At 38.5% G+C, this 19,245-nt stretch overlaps 1 protein-coding gene across 5 annotated transcripts in view; it reads left to right on the top strand.

The window, feature by feature from the left end:
- PARP15 (poly(ADP-ribose) polymerase family member 15) overlaps positions 1–18,786 on the top strand; it is a 35,977-nt gene extending 17,191 nt beyond the window's left edge. For 2 of the 5 annotated variants that reach the window (XM_023520701.1, XM_023520751.1), the window contains exons 5-13: positions 64–142; positions 1,361–1,510; positions 3,980–4,042; positions 6,725–6,892; positions 9,446–9,652; positions 9,736–9,885; positions 13,525–13,658; positions 16,577–16,751; positions 17,141–18,786. In XM_023520701.1, the coding sequence (XP_023376469.1) occupies positions 64–142; positions 1,361–1,510; positions 3,980–4,042; positions 6,725–6,892; positions 9,446–9,652; positions 9,736–9,885; positions 13,525–13,658; positions 16,577–16,751; positions 17,141–17,430 (1,416 nt within the window). In that variant the 3' untranslated portion in view covers positions 17,431–18,786. The remainder of the gene's footprint in view (positions 1–63; positions 143–1,360; positions 1,511–3,979; positions 4,043–6,724; positions 6,893–9,445; positions 9,653–9,735; positions 9,886–13,524; positions 13,659–16,576; positions 16,752–17,140) is intronic. The other 3 variants (XM_011369971.2, XM_023520800.1, XM_023520730.1) reach the window with 2 other exon arrangements.
- Positions 18,787–19,245: the final 459 nt, after the last annotated feature.

Genomic DNA, 19,245 nt, shown 5'->3' with positions numbered 1-19,245 from the left:
TGCTCAGTGATATTTCTACAGACCATTGTTATGGTCAGTAACTATGTTTCTTTCTATTCCCAGGCATTTTTAGATCTATTCACTAGACGGTTGAGCAGAAATCCCAAGAAAGACAGGATTCTCAGGGTTGGAGATACCCAAGGTCTGGTAAAGTTGTTCTGCTGAGGAAATACATCCCTTTATTTAGTAGCCCTTCAGTGTTCATCGAAGTCCAGTAGAAAGAGGCAAATTCCCATGAAGAACATATCAGTGGTAGAGGAAATGTTAGAGCATGTTCTATTATCTGGGCACACAAAGAATAAATTTTATTGTTGAGGACCAAATCATCGGTAATGAGGCCAGAATTTCTAAGATATGATCATAAAAGATAACTAAAATGTGCATGGCACACTGAACTTTACTGATTGCTTTTGTATGTATTATATTATTTAAACCTAACCATGGGCAGGTGATTCTGTTGCCACTGTATAATTGTGGAAAGGGAGATCTGAAGAATTTAAAGGATGTGTAGAAATGGCACATCTAAGTTGTAAAGCTTCAGAGTGTAGAGTGGACAATAATATGCCAACATGTTAAAGGGATTTTCCTCAGAGTGGCCTTGATATTGCTGTTCCAGTGGGCTGTGAAGCTGCATGAAGAGCTCATGTTTGGTTAGTGAGCTGTTGTTTAGTATTGGACAAATAACCTAGACAATCCGAGACTTTTGTAAAATTGTAATAAAGGGATCTCCCAGAAGATGAGGATCTCCCTTTCAGTTATGAGTAAGTGGTGGAGACCTTATGTATAGAAGAGGGACTGTGGTTAATAATCATTTATTGTACGCTGGAAATTTGCAAGTGTTCTCACCATACACACACAGAGAAGGTAACTCTGTGAGGTGATGGGTGTGTTAATTAGCTCGATTATGGCAATCATTTCACAATGTATACATATATGAAAACTTGACATCGCACATGTTAAATATATACAACTTTTATTTGTCAATCATACTTTAATAAGGCTGAAAACAAAATCTCCCAGAGATGTCAGCATAAAAGGAGAGTGCACTTTGCACCGTCCCCTTCTTTTTCATGGCACCACAGCAACTTTTGCAGAGAGATAGTTCAATCTGATATTTCTGCTTCATCCTATTTAACTGAGAAAATGTAGATACTCCTACTGCCACAAAACATTGTTTTCCAATTTTCTTTAAAAAACAAAACAAAACACCCAGCAGTTTAACAGGCTAGGAGACATGGTAATGTTTGGAATTGAGTGTAGGAAGAAAGAAAGAGTAGAACTGGGAAGAGAATGGGACCCTGTCATGTCTGTTCTTCTTTCAGGAGCTAGCTAGTCTTTCATTCATCTTGTTTCTTTTCAGGTGTCTTCAAAACTCTCACTAACCATAAGTTCACAACGTATGGAATGAGAATTGGGGCGATTACTTTCCAGGTTGCTATTGGAGATATCACCAACGAAAGCGCAGATGTTATTGTAAATTCAACAACAAGGATGTTTAATCTAAAATCAGGTACTTTATTTAAGCAATATACGTGATTGTAACTATCAACATGACTAATGTCTGGGAGGGAAATTGTGGCTAACGTTGCCCTGAGTAGAAGGAGAGGTTTGTAGAAAATAACGCAGGCCCTGGGATCAGAAAGACCTGGGTCGAATCCCAGCTATGCCACTTATCGTTGTGTGGCCTTTGACAGATCACTTAACATCTCTGAACTTCAGTTTCTCTGCTTGCCAAATACCTATTTATCAAAGGAGAGTTAGATGGAGATAAAAGTGATATTAAGTTGGGGTGTACCTGATGCATTGTACTTAGTCAGTGTTGGCTATGAGCTCCTTTTTAGCTCTGAACTATCAAAATTCCACACTTATAATTTAATCAGCTTTCAGTTCCTCTATGTTTATTTCCCTTTTTATGTAACTCAGTTAGTACTCACATCTTACCTCCTGTAATTTTTCTCTTCTTTATACTATACTGACCCATAACAAAATTCAACCTCTTTTTCTTGATTTTCCCTGAAATGTTTGACCACCCTCATTGATATAACACTTTTGAGCGTGCCCTCCCCACATATGTCTATTCATTTATAACTTATCTACATATTCTCTCAGGCTGATATATTTTATGTATTATAAAACATTACTTTTTAAATTAAAAGTGCAAGATAAAACATAAATAGAAATAGAAATTTAAATATTTTCTAAATTGCAAAATATTATGGAACTTACTATGCAGACGTGAATCTGTAGAATACCCAATTTATTAGTCATTCAAAATGCAGACATAAAGAACATTTAATTATTTATCTGAAACATGGTAAATAGAACATATTGCATTTATCCGTGCCCTCTTCGAAACTCCAAAGCAACACTGAAGGAATTAAAAGTGTATAAACCCACAGAGAGAAAAAGAGTTGGAGGGAAAACAACAATGTACAAGAGATAGCAACATATTTTCAGAAGATGGGGAGCAGTTAGCCAGTAGAGATAACCAACATAGAGTGGAGAAAACTTTGTACCTGTAGGAGAGAATGGCAGCCCTTAGAAATACAGGAACTGGAGTCAGCAGGAACCTGGGAAGGCAGGGGTCGAGTAAAGAGATGAAAACAGAATTGGATGAGATTCTGTATCAGTAGCACTTAGACCTCTTGATTCTATCCCCCATCCTGTGCACCAGTAACTTTCTTTGTGCTTTCCTGGCCAGAGGTGGGAGGTTTATTCTCTAGAGAAACTGAACCAGAGAGATCCTGGACTTAACATACCAGGCACAGATGAGATGACATGGGGAGCTAGACTGAAAACAGTGTTTCAGTGAAGTCTCTATACTTAACAGTGAGTGCCCAGCCTCTTCCTGTGGGGCTCCCAGAACAGCAGATGGGCTTATGCTCTCCAGACATGAGATTGGAGGATCGTCTGGGGAACTGAAAGAACTGACTGAGAAACCCACTCTTAAATATGACTGGACTAACAAAGATCACCTGATATTTGAGGAAAACCTCCACCATTGCAAAGTCAGAGACCAAGACAAATGAACTGAAAAAATAGGAGTTTTTGAAAAAGAGATAATTTATAACACACGCATAATCAAAGAGATATAGGTAGAGAGATGACGCTAGATGCTAGATAGATAGATAGATGATAGATAGATAGGTAGATGATAGATAGATAGATAGATGTAGATATAGATAGGTGGAGCTAGATCAGTCTTAATGATCATAAAATAATGAACATTTATCCAGTATTTCCTGCGTGCCAGATTCTGTGTGCTAAGCATTTTTCATCCATTATCTCTTTTAATGTTCATACAACCCTGTGAGGGAAGTACCATGCCAGCCTCTGTGTTACAGATAAGGAACAGTCTCATACTAGATAATAAGTGATGGAGTCAATTCTGACCCGGTTTGTCAAAATGCAAAGTTCATGTTTTCAACCACTCAAGCCAGCTGTCATTAAACGTGACCAAAGTAATAAAGCTACAGCCTTGAAATGAAGATTCATTCGACTGAAGCCAGCCAACTATTTGTCTAAGTGTGAAAAAACAAACCAAACAAAATTAGATAACAAAATCAAAGAACTTAAGTAAAATGTTCAGTTTTGTTAGTTTTGAGATCTATGCATCTCATTAGCATCATAAATTCTATTTTTATATTTTCATTCAATATAATGTAAACTAATAAGCATAGAATGCAAAAAAAAAAAAATCAAATAACAGCAAAAATATCCCTGTACAAATAGAGATAGTAAAGCTGCAGACAGTGGAGACTTTCAGCTCATGAGCATTGCCATCATACTGTGGATCAGATTGTTTATTCATCAGCAATTGGATGAAGGTCGCTATAGAAAAGGCAGTTTTTGAGAGGGGGTTAGCATCAGTGGATTATGCACAAAAAAGGTGAACTGAACAGAAGTCTAATGTACAGAATCTATAACCACTGAATTGAATTTTAATTGATGCTTTTTACCATTAACATGTCTTGTTTAGGGGTGTCAAAAGCAATTTTAGAAGGCGCTGGACAAGCTGTGGAAGATGAATGTGCTGTACTAGGTATGATCAATAGGCCTACAACCTGTTGAAAATTAGAGGGCTGAGAACACTGTGAGAGAATCCATGGGTGGAGTAAATGGTGAGCACTTTGGAAGAAGGTTGGTTCGCTGGGAGAGCAGACCTAGATGGTATGACTTGGTAGCTGTGGGGGAGAGGTCCTTTATCCCACCATCCCATCTGTTTCTTCCTTCCTGAGTATTAAAAAGAACCCAAGCCTGGGTCCTAATAATCCAGGCTCCACCACATACTGAGGGATCCTGGGCACTTTGTCTAACCTCTCAGAGCTTTGTTTCTCTCATGTGTAAGATGGTTCTACTAATGAGGAATATGTTAATGGCTGCCACGCAGGTGGTTGTGAGATCAGAAAGAACAGGGAATTTTAAAAAAAAGATTTGTAAACTGTTAAGTGCTCTACAAATTATTTTTTACTTTTCTCAATCTTGTTCTACATACAGCACGTCATGTAGCAGATTTCTAATCCTTTTATGTATGAATGCGGGAGCCTGGGTAGGTCTGAGGTGTTTTCTAACATCAACCAATTCTCCAATTCTGACACTATCTACCTGGCGTTAGCACCAGATCCCATAAATTAAAGGGCTTCGTCCACAAGAATGCCCCTTCTTCAAATAACCATTTTAATTCTCGGGGGCCACCTGTACTTCTGACTGACTGGTTATAAATTCAGAGGGTCCCACAAACCTCTTCTTGAGTTCAACAATTTATTAGAACAATTCATAGCACTCAGTTACACTTTCCTTACAGTTACCAGTATATTATAAAGGATACAATTCAGGAATAGCCAAATGAAAGAAACGTGTTAAATGACAAAACTAAAATAATTTAGTAATGAGTTTAACATCCTTTATTCAGGAGAAAATAACCCATGGACAGGGAAGCACAGTGCCTCACAAGCAGTGGAACACTCTTTCTGAGGGACCGTGGGCAAGAGCTGGTTTTATAGATGGTTAGAAGTAGCAACATGGAAACAGAGAGTGATTGGATTGTCTGGGGTTGCATATCTGACTTTATTTAGAAAGATCAAAGAACAAGAGATAAGTATGGAGCCCAGAGTTCACTTGGTGTTTGGGAATTGGCTGACTGGACATACTGTGTTTCTGGTCAAGTGGAGCATTTACCGGAAAATGAAAGTTTGGTTTGAAACTTCAGTTTGCTGATGTATCACCCCAGGCGGGAGTGGACCTAGACGTTTATTCCAACAGATGTATAGGGCAGGGTATGGGGGAAGAGGAATAGAGCTTCCATGCACTTTCCAGGCATGCCACCCTACCAGCACCTAGATGTGTTTACCAACCAGGACATTCTCGAATCCTGTTGTTTAGGCAGTTTTGTGGAAGTTTCATTATGTAGGCGCGATTGATTAAATCATCAGATTTGTGAATGAGCTCAATCTCTACCTTTCCTCTCCCTAGAGGTCAAGGGATGGGGCTAAGAGTTCCAACCCTTGAATGATGCCTTGGTCTTTCCGGAGACCAGCCCCCATTCTGAAGCCATAGCCCCATAACCTCCCCCCACCCCCAGGAGTTATTCATTAGTATATAAAAGATACTCATCTCTCAGGGGATCCAAAAGGTTCCAGGAACTCTGAGCAGGAACCAGGAGTAAAATATTTATTTTTAATTATATCACAGTGGGGAACCTATAAGAGTAATCAAACTATTTATCCTTCAAAACCAGGACTCAACCTTGCAGGATACAGTAGGCAGTCAGCTATGAGTATGATTTGAGAAAGTCATACTGCCCCACATTTGACAATACATTTCCACAACTGACCTGCTATCGTGGCTAAAACTCCCACCTTAATAGCTTTCCTCTGATTAAGATATTTCCTCTGGAGCCAATGAATTCCTGGAGAGAGATCAGAGGAAGGTAATACTGGTCACCAAAAAGAGGACTTTAGCAGGGATTTATGTGCCAGAAAGCAGAAACAGAGAATGAAGCTGGCTGGGTTAGACAAGCTGGAAAAGCCTAAGGAAGCTGCCTGGGAGGGGAGGGTGGGGTGGGTGGGGACCTATTCTCCTCCTCCCCTGATTTGCTGGAAGCCCACCTTACCCAGGGTACAAAAAGGTCAGTGAATAAAAACAAGCCTTGGTAATTTCCATGTGCTTAAGAGCTCTCAAGATGCGGGGAGAGGGGGTCAGTTTATATCCTTTCACACCTTCACACCACAGAATATGTTGCTTTCACCTACTTGAAAAATTAATCCAGCTGAATGACCAGATAAATTGCTCTTCTGGACAGTAGAATGGAAATTAAGAACTCTGGACACTGAGTGCTTGGGTTCAAATCCTGGGCAGTCTTGGGCGGCTGACCTTACATTTCTGTGCCTCTGTTTAATCTATGAAATGGAGAAACCAGTACCTGTGTTATAGGCTTGTTTCGAGGATTGAGAGGATTAACACAGGTAGAGTGCTTTTAAAAAAACGCTCAAAATGTTCAACAATGTAGTTGTTGAGTTACAGAATCCAGATTGTAAAGAAAATGAGCCTGTCACAGTCCCAGGGAGTGAAACCCATTAGACAGAGGGAGGCTCATTTGTCAGGAATTTTCACAGCTTTTTCTGATGTCAGCTATTTTCATTTCTCATAATCAGCATTGCTTCCCGTAAGTAATGTGCTCTGTTTCCTTTTCTTCTCTCTCTCTCTTTTTTTTTTTTTTTTGCAGCTACACAGCCTCACAGAGATTATATAATTACACAAGGTGGATGCTTAATGTGCAAGATAATAATTCATGTTCTTGGGGAAAACGATGTCAAAGAAACGGTTTGCTGTGTTCTAGAAGAGTGTGAACAGAGGAAATACACATCTGTTTCCCTTCCCGCCATTGGAACAGGTTTGCAGCCTCTTGTCACTCAAAGATTAGGGATACTCCAGCTTCATTTAGACAGTCTCACTCTTAATGAACTCAAGGCTGAGTCCATGCAGCAGTAGTGTGATAAATCAGAGAGAATGGGCAACATTTCAGACCCTGAGGGCCATTCATGGGGCCTGCGCCTTTTTCATTCATCCTTTTTTTTCTATTAGGTTCCCTAAGTATCTTTCCATGTTTGGCCCTTAACTTCATGGTTTTCTCACTCTTCATTTTTTTCCCCCTTTGGGGATTCATTTGCTCTCATTATATGAATTACCATTTCCATACTGACTCCCGAATAAGTATTTCTAGCCTTCTCCAGAATCTCTTCTGGGAGATTTCTCTGTTACCAGAAACCTAATTATATAACAATCCAAGTTCATCACCATCCCCTGGAAATAGCCACCTCTTTTGAGTTGTCTTGTTTTCTAGTTTCCTCCTTCGGCGGTGCCGTGGTGCTCCCAGCCATCCTGCTATCATTGCTTCTTTGTGCCCCCAGACTCCCAGAGTTAGCAAGTCCTAGTAAATCTTCTTCCAGGGGCTTTTTCAGTTTCAGCCTTCCTTTTAGTTTCCAAACCCTTAAGACCTCCCCCATCTGGTTTACTGTAGTATCTCCTAACTGACTCCTCATTGATGTATTTATTAGATTGAAATGCAGTTACCCAGGCCCTGTGCAAGGTACTGGATGTAAAATCGTAAGTAAGATGCAGTCATTATCCTTAAGCAACGAGCTTAGGTTCATTTTGCTCACAGTTTCTAGAAACACTTTCCTCGTCATCTCTATTATATCAGACAATAATTCACTCTTAATTTAAGGTGATGTTAATAACCCGCTCCCTGATTCATTCACACCCAATTGCACAGGCTTTTTGAAAAGCCCTAAAAGGGGCCCTGGTAATGCCCTCACAAAGTTCTATGATTTAGTACAACTTTGAAAGTGAGATATTTTAACCACCATGGGTTAAGGCCACTGCTGCTTCCTACTTTGACTACTCAGACTTCTGCTGGCACTGGGTGTTGGAGTGGCTGCAAGCATTTTTTTGAACATGGCTTAGGAACGTTGACTTGGGAATATGATTTTCAACATTTTAAAACTTATACTTTGTGGTGATTTCTAATTCTAAATATTCACTTTAATACATAATTTTATATTTTTAATTTTGTAATCTTTTTCTGAGATGTATACATTTCAAGCCCTGCAAAACGTGGACCCACCCCTGACTGTTTGTTTACCCATTTTGCAGATAAGAACCTGAGGTATTAAAGCACAAGGTGATATAGCCAGTGAGTAACGTAACTACATTTAAAGCCAACAGCCCGGGCTGTGCATTTCAACTATCACTTTGTTTATATTACACTATGCTCTTAATTACTATATTCTTAGCTACCACATTCTTTTCTCAGTTATCAACTGTTATCACTCAAACTTTATAGCTGAGTAAACTGAAGTTTAGCAGTGTTGTAGGCTGAGTTGTGTCCCTTCCAACAAAATTCATATGTTGAAATCTTAACTTCCAGTACCTCAGAATGTGCCTGTATTTGGATATAGGGCCTTTAAAGAGGTAATTAAGTTAAAATGAAATCATTAGAATGGTCCCTAATCCTATATAACTGGTGTCCTTATTAGAAAAGGAGATTAGGACACTGATAGGTACAGAGGGAAAACCATGTGAGGACAGAGAGAAGATGGCCATCTACAAGCTTAGGAGAGAAGCCTCAGAAGAAACTAATCTTTCCAACACCTTGATCAGACTTATTAGTCTCCAGAATTTTAAGAAAATGCATTTCTGTTGCTCACGCCACCAGTCCAGGGCACTTTGTATGGCAACCGCAGCAAAACTAACATAAGAGGTATCAAATGAGTTACCCAAGATCACACAGCTCATCAGTGGAAAGCCAGGACATAAACCCAGGCCTTCATCCAAATCACATGTTCTTTTCTCTACACTTTCAATGCCCTTCAGTAAAAGATCACTGGAGCACGCACTATGCAAAACTATGCAGCATCTCAGAAAGAGATTGTTAGAAAAGACTAATCCGAGCTTGTGTTAGGTGATTTCGTGGCAGTCTCGAGTAAGTGGGGCTTTGCTCTGGGTTGAATGCTTTTAGGAAGCAGATATAATTCTACCCTTGGCATCTTATTTGGAAGGAGATAAGAGTGTGGCTGAAGTTGTGATTGGTAATAAAGCAGCAATCATTCATATTAGTCAAGATGAGGGGTGTTTGGCCATTTTTGTGGTTTGTGGTTTGGCCATTTTCATGTTTTTGTCTGTGGTCAGACATGATTATACAGTGGTCTTGTTTTGGGCTTAATTCATCACAGTCACAGAGTGATTACATTTGATGATGTTCTGTGAAATTATCTGTGGTCAACTGGAGAACACCAAGACCCAGCTGTGAGTGCCAGATCAGTGACTGAATGTCAGGTGCTACTTAACTCTTTCTCAGTACTGAGAACTGCATTTGCCAAATCTGGTCACATGACCAACGCCAGATGAAACTTCTATTTGTCACTTAAAAAATATATTTTTTCAGGAAATGCTGGAAAAAACCCAACCAGAGTTGCTGATGACATAATCAATGCTATTGTAGACTTCGCACAGAAACATTCTACCCCAACATTACAAAAAGTTAAAGTCGTCGTCCTTGCATCTGAACTGCTAAATGCCTTTTGCGACATCATGAAGAAAAGAGAAGTCTCCATGTCACCTATTCTCCAGTGTATGTTCTCCGAGACTGCTTGTAAGACGTCCTTTAAAAAATCATGATTATCTCTAATATAGCTTAGAAAATGTTTAGATATGAATGCTCACTGTTTCTATCAGTTTCAGGACTTTACAAACAACCTCCTATAATGCATGGGATAAGTACAAGAACTGTGGAACACAATCTCCTGTCAACTGATTATTCTTCTGAGGGACAAAATTACGCTCAGGAAACAAGAATAGCAGATGAACAGGAAGAGGATAGAAGAGGTGAGAAAGAAGAAAGAGGGGAATAGGCTTTGAAAATCCTAGCCAATAACCTCATTTTTCCCCCTTGGTGGTTGATATTGAACCTCAATGCCCCTCGTAGCTATGAACTAGCTGATCAATACTGGTTTATTGATAATCTACCTCTAGAGAAGTTAGCCTGAGAACAGAAACAGATGTATGAAAAGAATGGCCAGAGTCATCTGGTTGTACTACATCATGAGCAGACCTGCTCCTATGGTCTGGCTTTGCCCTATTTTGTGACTAGAAATGCAGTCTCCTCTTGAAGTTGCCCTTTTTACCTATTTTGAGCACTTACGCAGAAAGCACTGTGAGTTAAGAGGCATACCTGTCACCATCAGCCTTCCTCAACTGAGAATTGTCGTCTGCCAACACGAATTGCAGTTCTCCCTACACTTATTTTCTGACAACTATTCTCCTCAATGTGCTACAACACACAGTATATGTAAGAGCTCCACACACACACATACAAAATAAATAAAAATAAAAATGATAGTTGGAACTGTTAAGGCTCTTACAGTAGCAAATAATAGAAAAACTAATTTATACTAGCTTAAGCAAAAAATGGATTTCCTTGACTCACATGACTATAAAGTCCAGATGCATTTGGCTTCCGGCCCAGTTTGATCCAGGTGCTCATGTGATATCATCTAGATCCTGACTTTCTTTACCTCTCATTCTCTTCTCAGCTGTGTTGTCTTTATTATTAGGCTTCATATAGTGAAAGATGGCTGCCCTCAACTTCAGGTTCATATCCTTGTATGGTAAATTAGTCCAACAGGAAAAGGCGCATCCATTGGTGATATCACTTACCAAGAGCCTGATGCCTGGAAACAGAAGTGCCATTTTAAGGCCTGAGATTCCTTCTGATTGGACCAGTTATGGTTATCTTTGCAGCCAGGGAACTAGAATTACACTAATTGGCCAAGCCAGAGTCACATGCTCTGTATTTGAACTGGAGGAGATCACTATCTGAAGCAACTGGGAAGGGTTATCCCCCAAAGGAAATTCAGGCTGCTCTTACCAGAAGAAGGGGAAAAGGATGCTAGACAATTGAAAATAACACATATCTACTGTGGTATCTAGGGAGATATAAATCAATATTTTCCCCCTTTGTACTTAAAAAAAAGAGTAAACTGTAAAGCCAAGGGCATTTTTCTGAAAGAAAGATGTTTAAATCACACCCTTAAGCCACACCAAACTGTGCTACCTACCTTACCTGTGAACAAAAAGTAAAGAGGAAAATTTTTATATAACTATAAGAGCTGTAAGTCATTGTTAGTAAAGTAAAAAATAAAGTTAAACTGATTCATCAAGAATTTAAATTGACTTATGAAATTTGAATAATAAAACAGGAAAGTTAAAGAGAGAAGTAAACAAAAAGTGACCATATGGCACTTGAGACAAAAACAACAAAACTGCCTTACATGATCTTTGTTTTTAGATAAAAGGAACAATACAGATGAAATGTCAGATAAAAGGAAGTTGTTAGAAAGATAAACTTCAATTTTAGTAAGAATTTATCACATGGACTTCTTTAAAAGAGAACTTAAAGAAGATAACTGTGAGTTTCATTTGAGCAAGTGATACACAATTACTTTTCCAATGTATGTTAAAGCTGTTTATTGAGTCAGAGAGCATGTTTTGAGCACCAACTCAAAAACATATCAGATATCAGAGATATAGATTTGAGAGTCATGTAAGTAGGTGGGAGTTGAAGCCATTGAATGTGGATTTAATTATCCATAGAGAGTAAGAAAGATGAAGACCGAAGACAGAGCCAAAATTCCCGGTGTTTAATCCCAACACCACGTGAGAAGAGGGAGTTGGGGTAGGGTGCACAAGGAGAGGTGGCAGGAGGGCCTTTAATCTGAGCATCAGGAATGGAAAAAGAGAGTGACACTTCCCTTTTAAAAAAAAAATTTATAGGAAAAGGGCTCAGGAGAGTGCCTGGCCAATACTTAAAGAAAGGTGGATATCACGTTAGTTTTTATGAAGCGCTGGGCTGCACAACAATAGGATGCGACTCTGTTCCTTACTTTAATGGTGGCCTTCCATGTAACATGAGATACTTGAGCACCCAGTTTTCCTAGGACTCAATTTTCTTGTCCCTAAATTGTCTAGCCAGGGTCACCTTTTGTCCATATGTAAAGGAGGTAGCACAAGTTGGTGGGACTTAAGGGTGTAATTTTAAAAAGTCTTTCTTTCAGAAAAATACCCTTGGCTTGACACTTTACTCCCTTTTTAAGTACAAATACCTCTGGGATGTATTCAAGCTTAATCATTTTTTAAGAGTAATCAAGCTTAAAAAGATCAAGCTTAATCATTTTTTAAGAATAATAACTAAATATTTATAAATAGCATTTGCCAAAGTGCTTTCACACCCCTTATTATATTTTAAACTTGTAACAATCCCAAGAGGTAATAAAGAATGCAGCTCTTATCATTTCCTGGTTACAGGTTGAGGCTAATCAGGTCATCTGACTCCAAGTGCTGGTAGTTTTCTGCTCTGCAACCGCATAGCGTGAAAGGAAGACAAGGTCCAAGAAAACACTTCGCTTACTTCCCAGTCTTGCTTGCCGCATTCAGAGAAAAGAAAGTAGCAGGTCCACGAGGACTCTGAGGCCTAGGACTAGAAATGATTAGGCCAAAAGATCTGGAAGGGACGGATGTGGGGGAAAGAAAATAACTTAATTTGTAGAAACTACATATCTATCATGGGAAACTTCTCCAGAAAAACTCTTTGAGAATGGAATTCGAAAAGACCTTCCATATTGGGATTAGATGCTTCCCTTTGTCACCAAAACTCTGTTCCCCGAATGGCCTTGCTAAACAAGAAGGGAGTAAGAGCCCTGGTTCCCTCTCTCGGGCCAGGTATATCTTTCATTGGAAATAAGTAAATTGTGGCTTTGTTTGTAAGGAAAAATCCTTTGGTTTTTATCTAGGGTATTGTGCCTTTTTGTGCCATTTTCTTCTCTAATAGAATCTGTTCACATTTCTACCAGTCATGCCATCTCAACAAGTTGACGTGTAGCCCCAATGGGTTAGAAGTTTCTGAAAGCCATTGGAAAGCAAAGGAAAACTTTGAACATCACCACTTTATACAAAAGCATTCACTTAGCACTACCATTATTTTCTTTATATAATGTTTATTTAGTGTGGAAGATGGGATACAGAACAATGTGCTTTAAATACCTTTAGCAGGGTAATCATGTTTCAAAAGAAAAATAATAAAGAACCACACTAAATAAGACTGATGAAAGTGAAAACATCAGTAAATGAGATTTCATGTTTACTTATCCATTTCTCATGGAACTAATTCCATAGAACTTTCTGGGAAAATTATAATTTTAAGCTACAGTGAATCTAAGTTTATCTAAATATTTTAGATTTAGATAGACCATTAATTAACTTGTATTGGTGTCAGAACCATTCATTTCATCTGTGTTTACCAAATTGAGGGTAACAAAATAAGCAACTGTAAAATATGTAGCTTTATTCCCCTCAGCCACCCTGAAGACCAAGATTAGATGAATGAGAAAAAAGTGCATAGAAAATGCCTTAATGTTTAGAGGTTCCTAGAAATGGATGTCATGTTTTTACCAAATGCTAACTTTCCAGATGATATTCCTGAAAACTGGACTGACATGAATCAGCAGCTGACCTGTGTGATCCAGCTACAACCTGGACAGTCAGAATATAACATGGTGAAGGACAAGTTCTTTCAGACTTGTCATTCTTACAGAATAGAGAAGGTAATATTGCATTTAAATTTTACTTCTTTTAAATATTGAGGAATTAACATGGAAGCCATCTTTTTTTATATCACTCTTCCTGTGTACCTTACTATATTTTAATTAGACTCACTCGAAATCTATAGACTTCAAATCTTGATTCATTCATTAGCAGTATTGAAGAAGATTCCCAAAAGCCACATGTATATGTTTAGACATTTTCACTAACAATTCACAAACCCACTAAAACTGATTTTAAAAAGAAATTTATTATAAATTAATGAAAAGTCCAAAAGTAGGATGGTGTTTGGAGCAGTTCGATCCAGTGACTTACCGATGTCATGGATTCAGTTTCTCTGGATTTGCTGTCCACAGTGTCAGCTTCATCTGAAGGCTAGACTCCCTTTGTGATTATAGGATGGTTGCTGGTGGCGATGAAGGGGTCTCAGCATCCCCCATTCACATCCTGTGGTAGAAACACTGTGTCCTGTCCCACAACCACTAGATAAGAGTCCCAGGCTTTGTTTTGAGTGGATCACTCTGCCCAGTCTGTGTCGAGGGTGTTCCATACGCTGATTGGCTTGGACCTGGGTTATTGGATCCCATCATTGTGTGCTGCCATCATGAGATTACCCTGACTCATTTAACCCAATTAGGATCCATCTTAGAACTATAGGTGGGGCCAGCCTCACCCAAACCAGGAATTGCTGCACAATGAGGATGAAGTGGAATGAGTGTTCAGAGATCCCACGATGTTCAGTATGCTGCATAAAAGTATTAGCCAGTAAAGTATAGGAGTTTATTTGAAGGTCCTTATCATACTGTGGATATCAGAGCAGGGTGTGCCATCCTAATAATTTAAAATCAAGCTGATGCTTCCATAAAACTGTGCATGATAGCACTTATGAAATTGTGCTTTGATCACCTTTCACATGCTTGACTCCCCCATTTGACAGTGGACTTCATAAGAGAAGAGTCACATCCTACTCATCTCTGTATTCCCAGTACCTAGCATATTATAGGACGCAATACTATTGAAGGAATTTAATTGAATGAATGAAAATTCCTGAGAAAGAAGGAGAATCAGAAAAGAGAGACCCTGGATAAAGGACAGAATTTAAAGGAGATACTTTGTGATGTTAAAAGCTGTTGAGAGTACTAGAACCTTGCTTCCATTATGTTTACCCAATATCTGCAATGTTCTTGGCTTGTATTCTTCTATCATATCCATCTGAAGAACCCAAGCTTTGGATTAATTCCATAACCTACCCTCTCTCCTACTGTTCCTAGATAAAATCATTACTGATTCATGGCCCCCAACCTCAGCTGGACCCTCCAGGTGCCTGGAACCCTTCCTTGCTTCCTCCAGTCAACTCCATCATGCGATCCCCATTCCAAACCTTCATCACCCTCCTTGAGGCCTCCGTCACTCTCAGCAAAATAACTTTCCCTCCTGCTTTTATTACTTGACTTCTCTTTGACATCTGCTGCAGATATCTACTCCATTCATCTTCAGCCTCTCTTCTGCCATTGTTTCTAGAACATTGTTCACTGAGATTTTCTGCTCTCTCCTTAGACATAGATTATCTGGACCCCTTTCTTATGCTTTCATACTACATGTCCATTCTCCTAACCCATCCCTTATCACTCTGAGGGGTAGTGATTTATTTTCTTGCCTCTCTCCTTCACGAGACTGAAAGTTTCTTGAGGATAGAGACTCAACACAGTGCTTGATTTATATTAGATATTTAATAGATGATTGTTGAATGCATGTTAAATTCATTTTCTAGAAGAAATGAGAACCAACAGAGAATAATTTTCTGAAAAAAGTTAAAGAAGGACAAAATTTCAAGGAGGGGCTGGTTCATGGTTTGAAATGCTGTTGATGTTTCTGGAAAGAAATAATTATTAGATTAGACAATTATGAGGCGATTTGAGATGGTAATTGGAGCAATGCAGAAGGAACTATTATTGGGATGGATATGGAGATCAGACGGAGTTAAGGAAATAATTATTAAGTAATTAACAAATTTTTTAGTAGAAATTTGAATGGCAGTATATCTCTAGGAATTCCAGGGAATGTATGATATAGGTAAACAATTTTACATAAATGATAAGTTCTGTTATATAAATAAATAATATTAATTAAGCACTATTACAAAGCCTAGATACTTGTAGCTATCCTTTTTCTAAAGGCAGAAAGCTACTGTTAAGCAATATTTTAACTTCCACGGCTGAAATCTTTTAAAAGAAAGTGTTTATTGGGCCATTGCTAGCAAGAAAAAAAGACCAGGTCCTGGGGCACGAAGTTCCAACCACCAGCAGCAGTGCCAGGTGAAAAGGCAAAAGGTCTGCCATCCTGAAGTTGGCGAACATTTTTTATACATCGATTAGAGGGGAGGAAGATGGAAGTGTTCTGAAAGAATTGACATTGACTCTACATAAAGGAGTTGGGAGAAGGGGAAGTGGGGCTAGTTCCAGGATAAGTGCAGAGTCCTAGGGAAGAAGTGTTTGCTCTTTGGGATTGGTTGTGGGCAAGTTTGGAAAGTTCATCTGCAAACAAGAAGCAGAGGCTCCTGGGATTTGATGGTGCCTGGCTATTCTCTCTTTTAGATAATTTCAGAAATAGCCACTTGGAAGTTAATTCAAAGATTCAATATATACTCAGGAATGTGAGCGGTCTTGTTAGCTGCGCCCTGCTTCCCCGTCCTTGCCCACTCCAGCTGTTAACTGGCTAACTGTTCTGTTTCTTTCTCTCACTCTCTAGCCCATTGTAATTTAATTTGGACCATCTCAGAATTATACTCCTGTCACTACTTACTCTCTGAATTTGCTGTTTATTTACATTTTCTTTTCCTTCTCTATATTGCTTACAAACACTATACTGAGTGAACTCTAAGGTCATTTCCAAAGTGTGTTGCTTTTTTTGTCATTTGCAGATTGAGAGGATACAGAATGAATTTCTCTGGCAGAGCTACCAGATAAAGAAAAAGCAAATGGACATCAAGAATGGCCTCACAGATAATGAGAGAATCCTCTTCCACGGGACAGATGCAAACTCAGTGCCACACGTTAATCAGCATGGCTTTAACCGCAGTCATGCTGGGAAGAACGGTAATGAAGCACATAACCTGACTAATCAGAACGAAATGAATGGTATTTCCAGTGTCAACTATTCATACCCTAGCAGCATAGAACCACAGATAGCAGCAATCTCGTCACTATCAGGATAAAGCTCATTGTGTTTCACCCGAAAGAGACTGGCAACCTTCTGAGGGCAGATTGAGTGAATTTTTTAAATGACAAAAAGTGTCTTTGGTTTCTAAGAACCACATTAAAATATATATATATATTTATATTTATATATATATTTATATTTATATTTATATATATATATTTATATATATTTATATATATATTTATATATATTATTGTCAGGTTGGGCATGGTTCTATTTACTCTGATAATTTTGTGTTCTTAGGCTTTTGTTGTTCTCTTCACAGCTGTGGCATATGGAAAAGGAACCTATTTTGCTGTTGATGCCAGTTTTTCTGCTAATGATAAATACTCCAGACCAGACAGCAATGGGAGGAAGCATATTTATGTCGTACGAGTACTTACAGGACTCTACACACTTGGACGTGAAGGATTAATTACCCCTCCATCAAAGAACCCTTACGATCACACAGATCTGTTTGACTCTGTCACAGATGATATACAACATCCAAAGCTATTTGTGGTATTCTTTGATAATCAAGCTTACCCAGAATATCTCATAACTTTCAGATGTTAAAAAAATAGAGTTTTTAAAAAAAATCTCTAAGAGGTGATTTAGTCATCTGTTTATAAGAATAATTCATGGAATTTTTGCCTTTGCCTTTGGCTTGTTTACACAGATAAAAATCTCTGGTAGGTGCTGAAATGCTAAAACAAAATCCTTTTAAAATGCTTTATTGCAATTTGTAGCTTTCTTATAACTTTCTTCTGAGCATATGGATGGGTAGAGCTGAGAAATGTAAATGACACAATTATAGCTGCAACTATAGATATCAAATCCATAGGAGAACAAAGAACACACTTCTTTTTTCTATTGGAAAAGAAATAAGAGGAACCAGGAGTCCTCGGTTCCTCTCTGTATAGGCCTCGCAACAGGCTGGCTGCTTTAGCGTCCTCATGACATGGCATCTGGCTTACGCCACAATGAACAATTCAGGAAAGAGAAGGCAGAAGCCATAATGTCTTTTATGACCTAGCCTCTGAAGTCATACTCCATCCTTTCCACAATGTCCTACTGGTTACATGAATCAGCTTATCCAATGTGAGAGGGAATTAAATAAGGCAGAGACACTAGTAGGCAAGGATCACTGGGAACCATTTGGGAGGCCTTATGAATGAGTGAATGAATGATAAATTGATAAAATGTTAGCAGTGAAAAGGCTGCTAGAGATCGTCTAGTCCCACTGTCTCCTCATCTTTCTCCCCCAACAACCCCTCACCCCTAGGGCAAAAAGCTCTCTTCCCTCTTCTTGACCACTTCCAGCACTCAGCGTCGTGAGGGAACTTGTTCCATTGTGGGATGGCTCTAAGTATGAGAAAACTCTTGTTTACACTGAGTTGAAATCTGTTCTTTTATGTCTATTAACGGCTGATTACTGTCCTGCCTACACTGACACAGAACATATCTAATTTTTTTTACAGATGGTAGCTGTTCAGATTTATTCCTTATATTACAGTTAGGTAAATTCCTAAAATATTTAGGAGCTTCTTTAGCCTGAAACATTACATTTTAAGAGTTGCAGACATTTAAAAGTGTTTACATAATCGTAAATAAAGCATTTGCACAAGAGTACAGAAATATATGAAAAAAGAATTCTCTCTTACCAAACTCCATCATCCATAACTGCAAGACGCCCAGGAAACCACTGTCAGTGTTCTCGTGTACTGCCTTCTAGTTTCTTCACTTAATTTAATTAAAATCACACTTTATTTGATTACTAATTATACAACACTCTACATTTTTCATTTAACATTACAAGTATTTGTCTTATGTTAATAATTTTTTCTGTAAACAATCTTAATGTCTGAGTTATTCATTATGTGTTTTTCTTTTTATGCATATATAATAATAAAGTTTTAAGTGTCATATTTACTTATAGTTTAAGAATCCATATTTTTTTGCAATATATCTGTGTCATTTTCCCCATGTTGTTAAATACCTTGTACACCATTTTAATTGTATTTCAATGTATATTTTTACATATATGTCATGCCAAAATAGGGTACTTAGATTTCTATATAAATGTATGGTTGGAAGATGAGACGCAAAGACCATAATCTATCTTTAATGAGACACCACTCCCTGAATTTCTTGAGGTAAATATAGTCCTAGAGAACAATGCAATGTTAAATAATACTCTGTTACCACCTGAGCCTTGGTTCCCAGTCCCAGGGTAGAATTCTAATGAGCTAGGCTAGAACATGGAACAACTCCTTTCCCTTAGGGTAGGGAAGCTCTTACTTACAATGTAAACTGCTCTCTTCTGTATCCTCTGATGCTGTTCCTCAGGGACTCCTCAGTTTATTTGGCTATACTACTTCAACACAGAAG

The sequence above is a fragment of the Pteropus vampyrus genome, unplaced genomic scaffold (genome assembly GCF_000151845.1).
Source record: "Pteropus vampyrus isolate Shadow unplaced genomic scaffold, Pvam_2.0 Scaffold1, whole genome shotgun sequence".
Lineage (NCBI taxonomy): Eukaryota > Metazoa > Chordata > Mammalia > Chiroptera > Pteropodidae > Pteropus > Pteropus vampyrus.
Note: the sequence above shows the minus strand (reverse complement) of the source record. Positions and strands in the feature narration are given on the sequence as shown.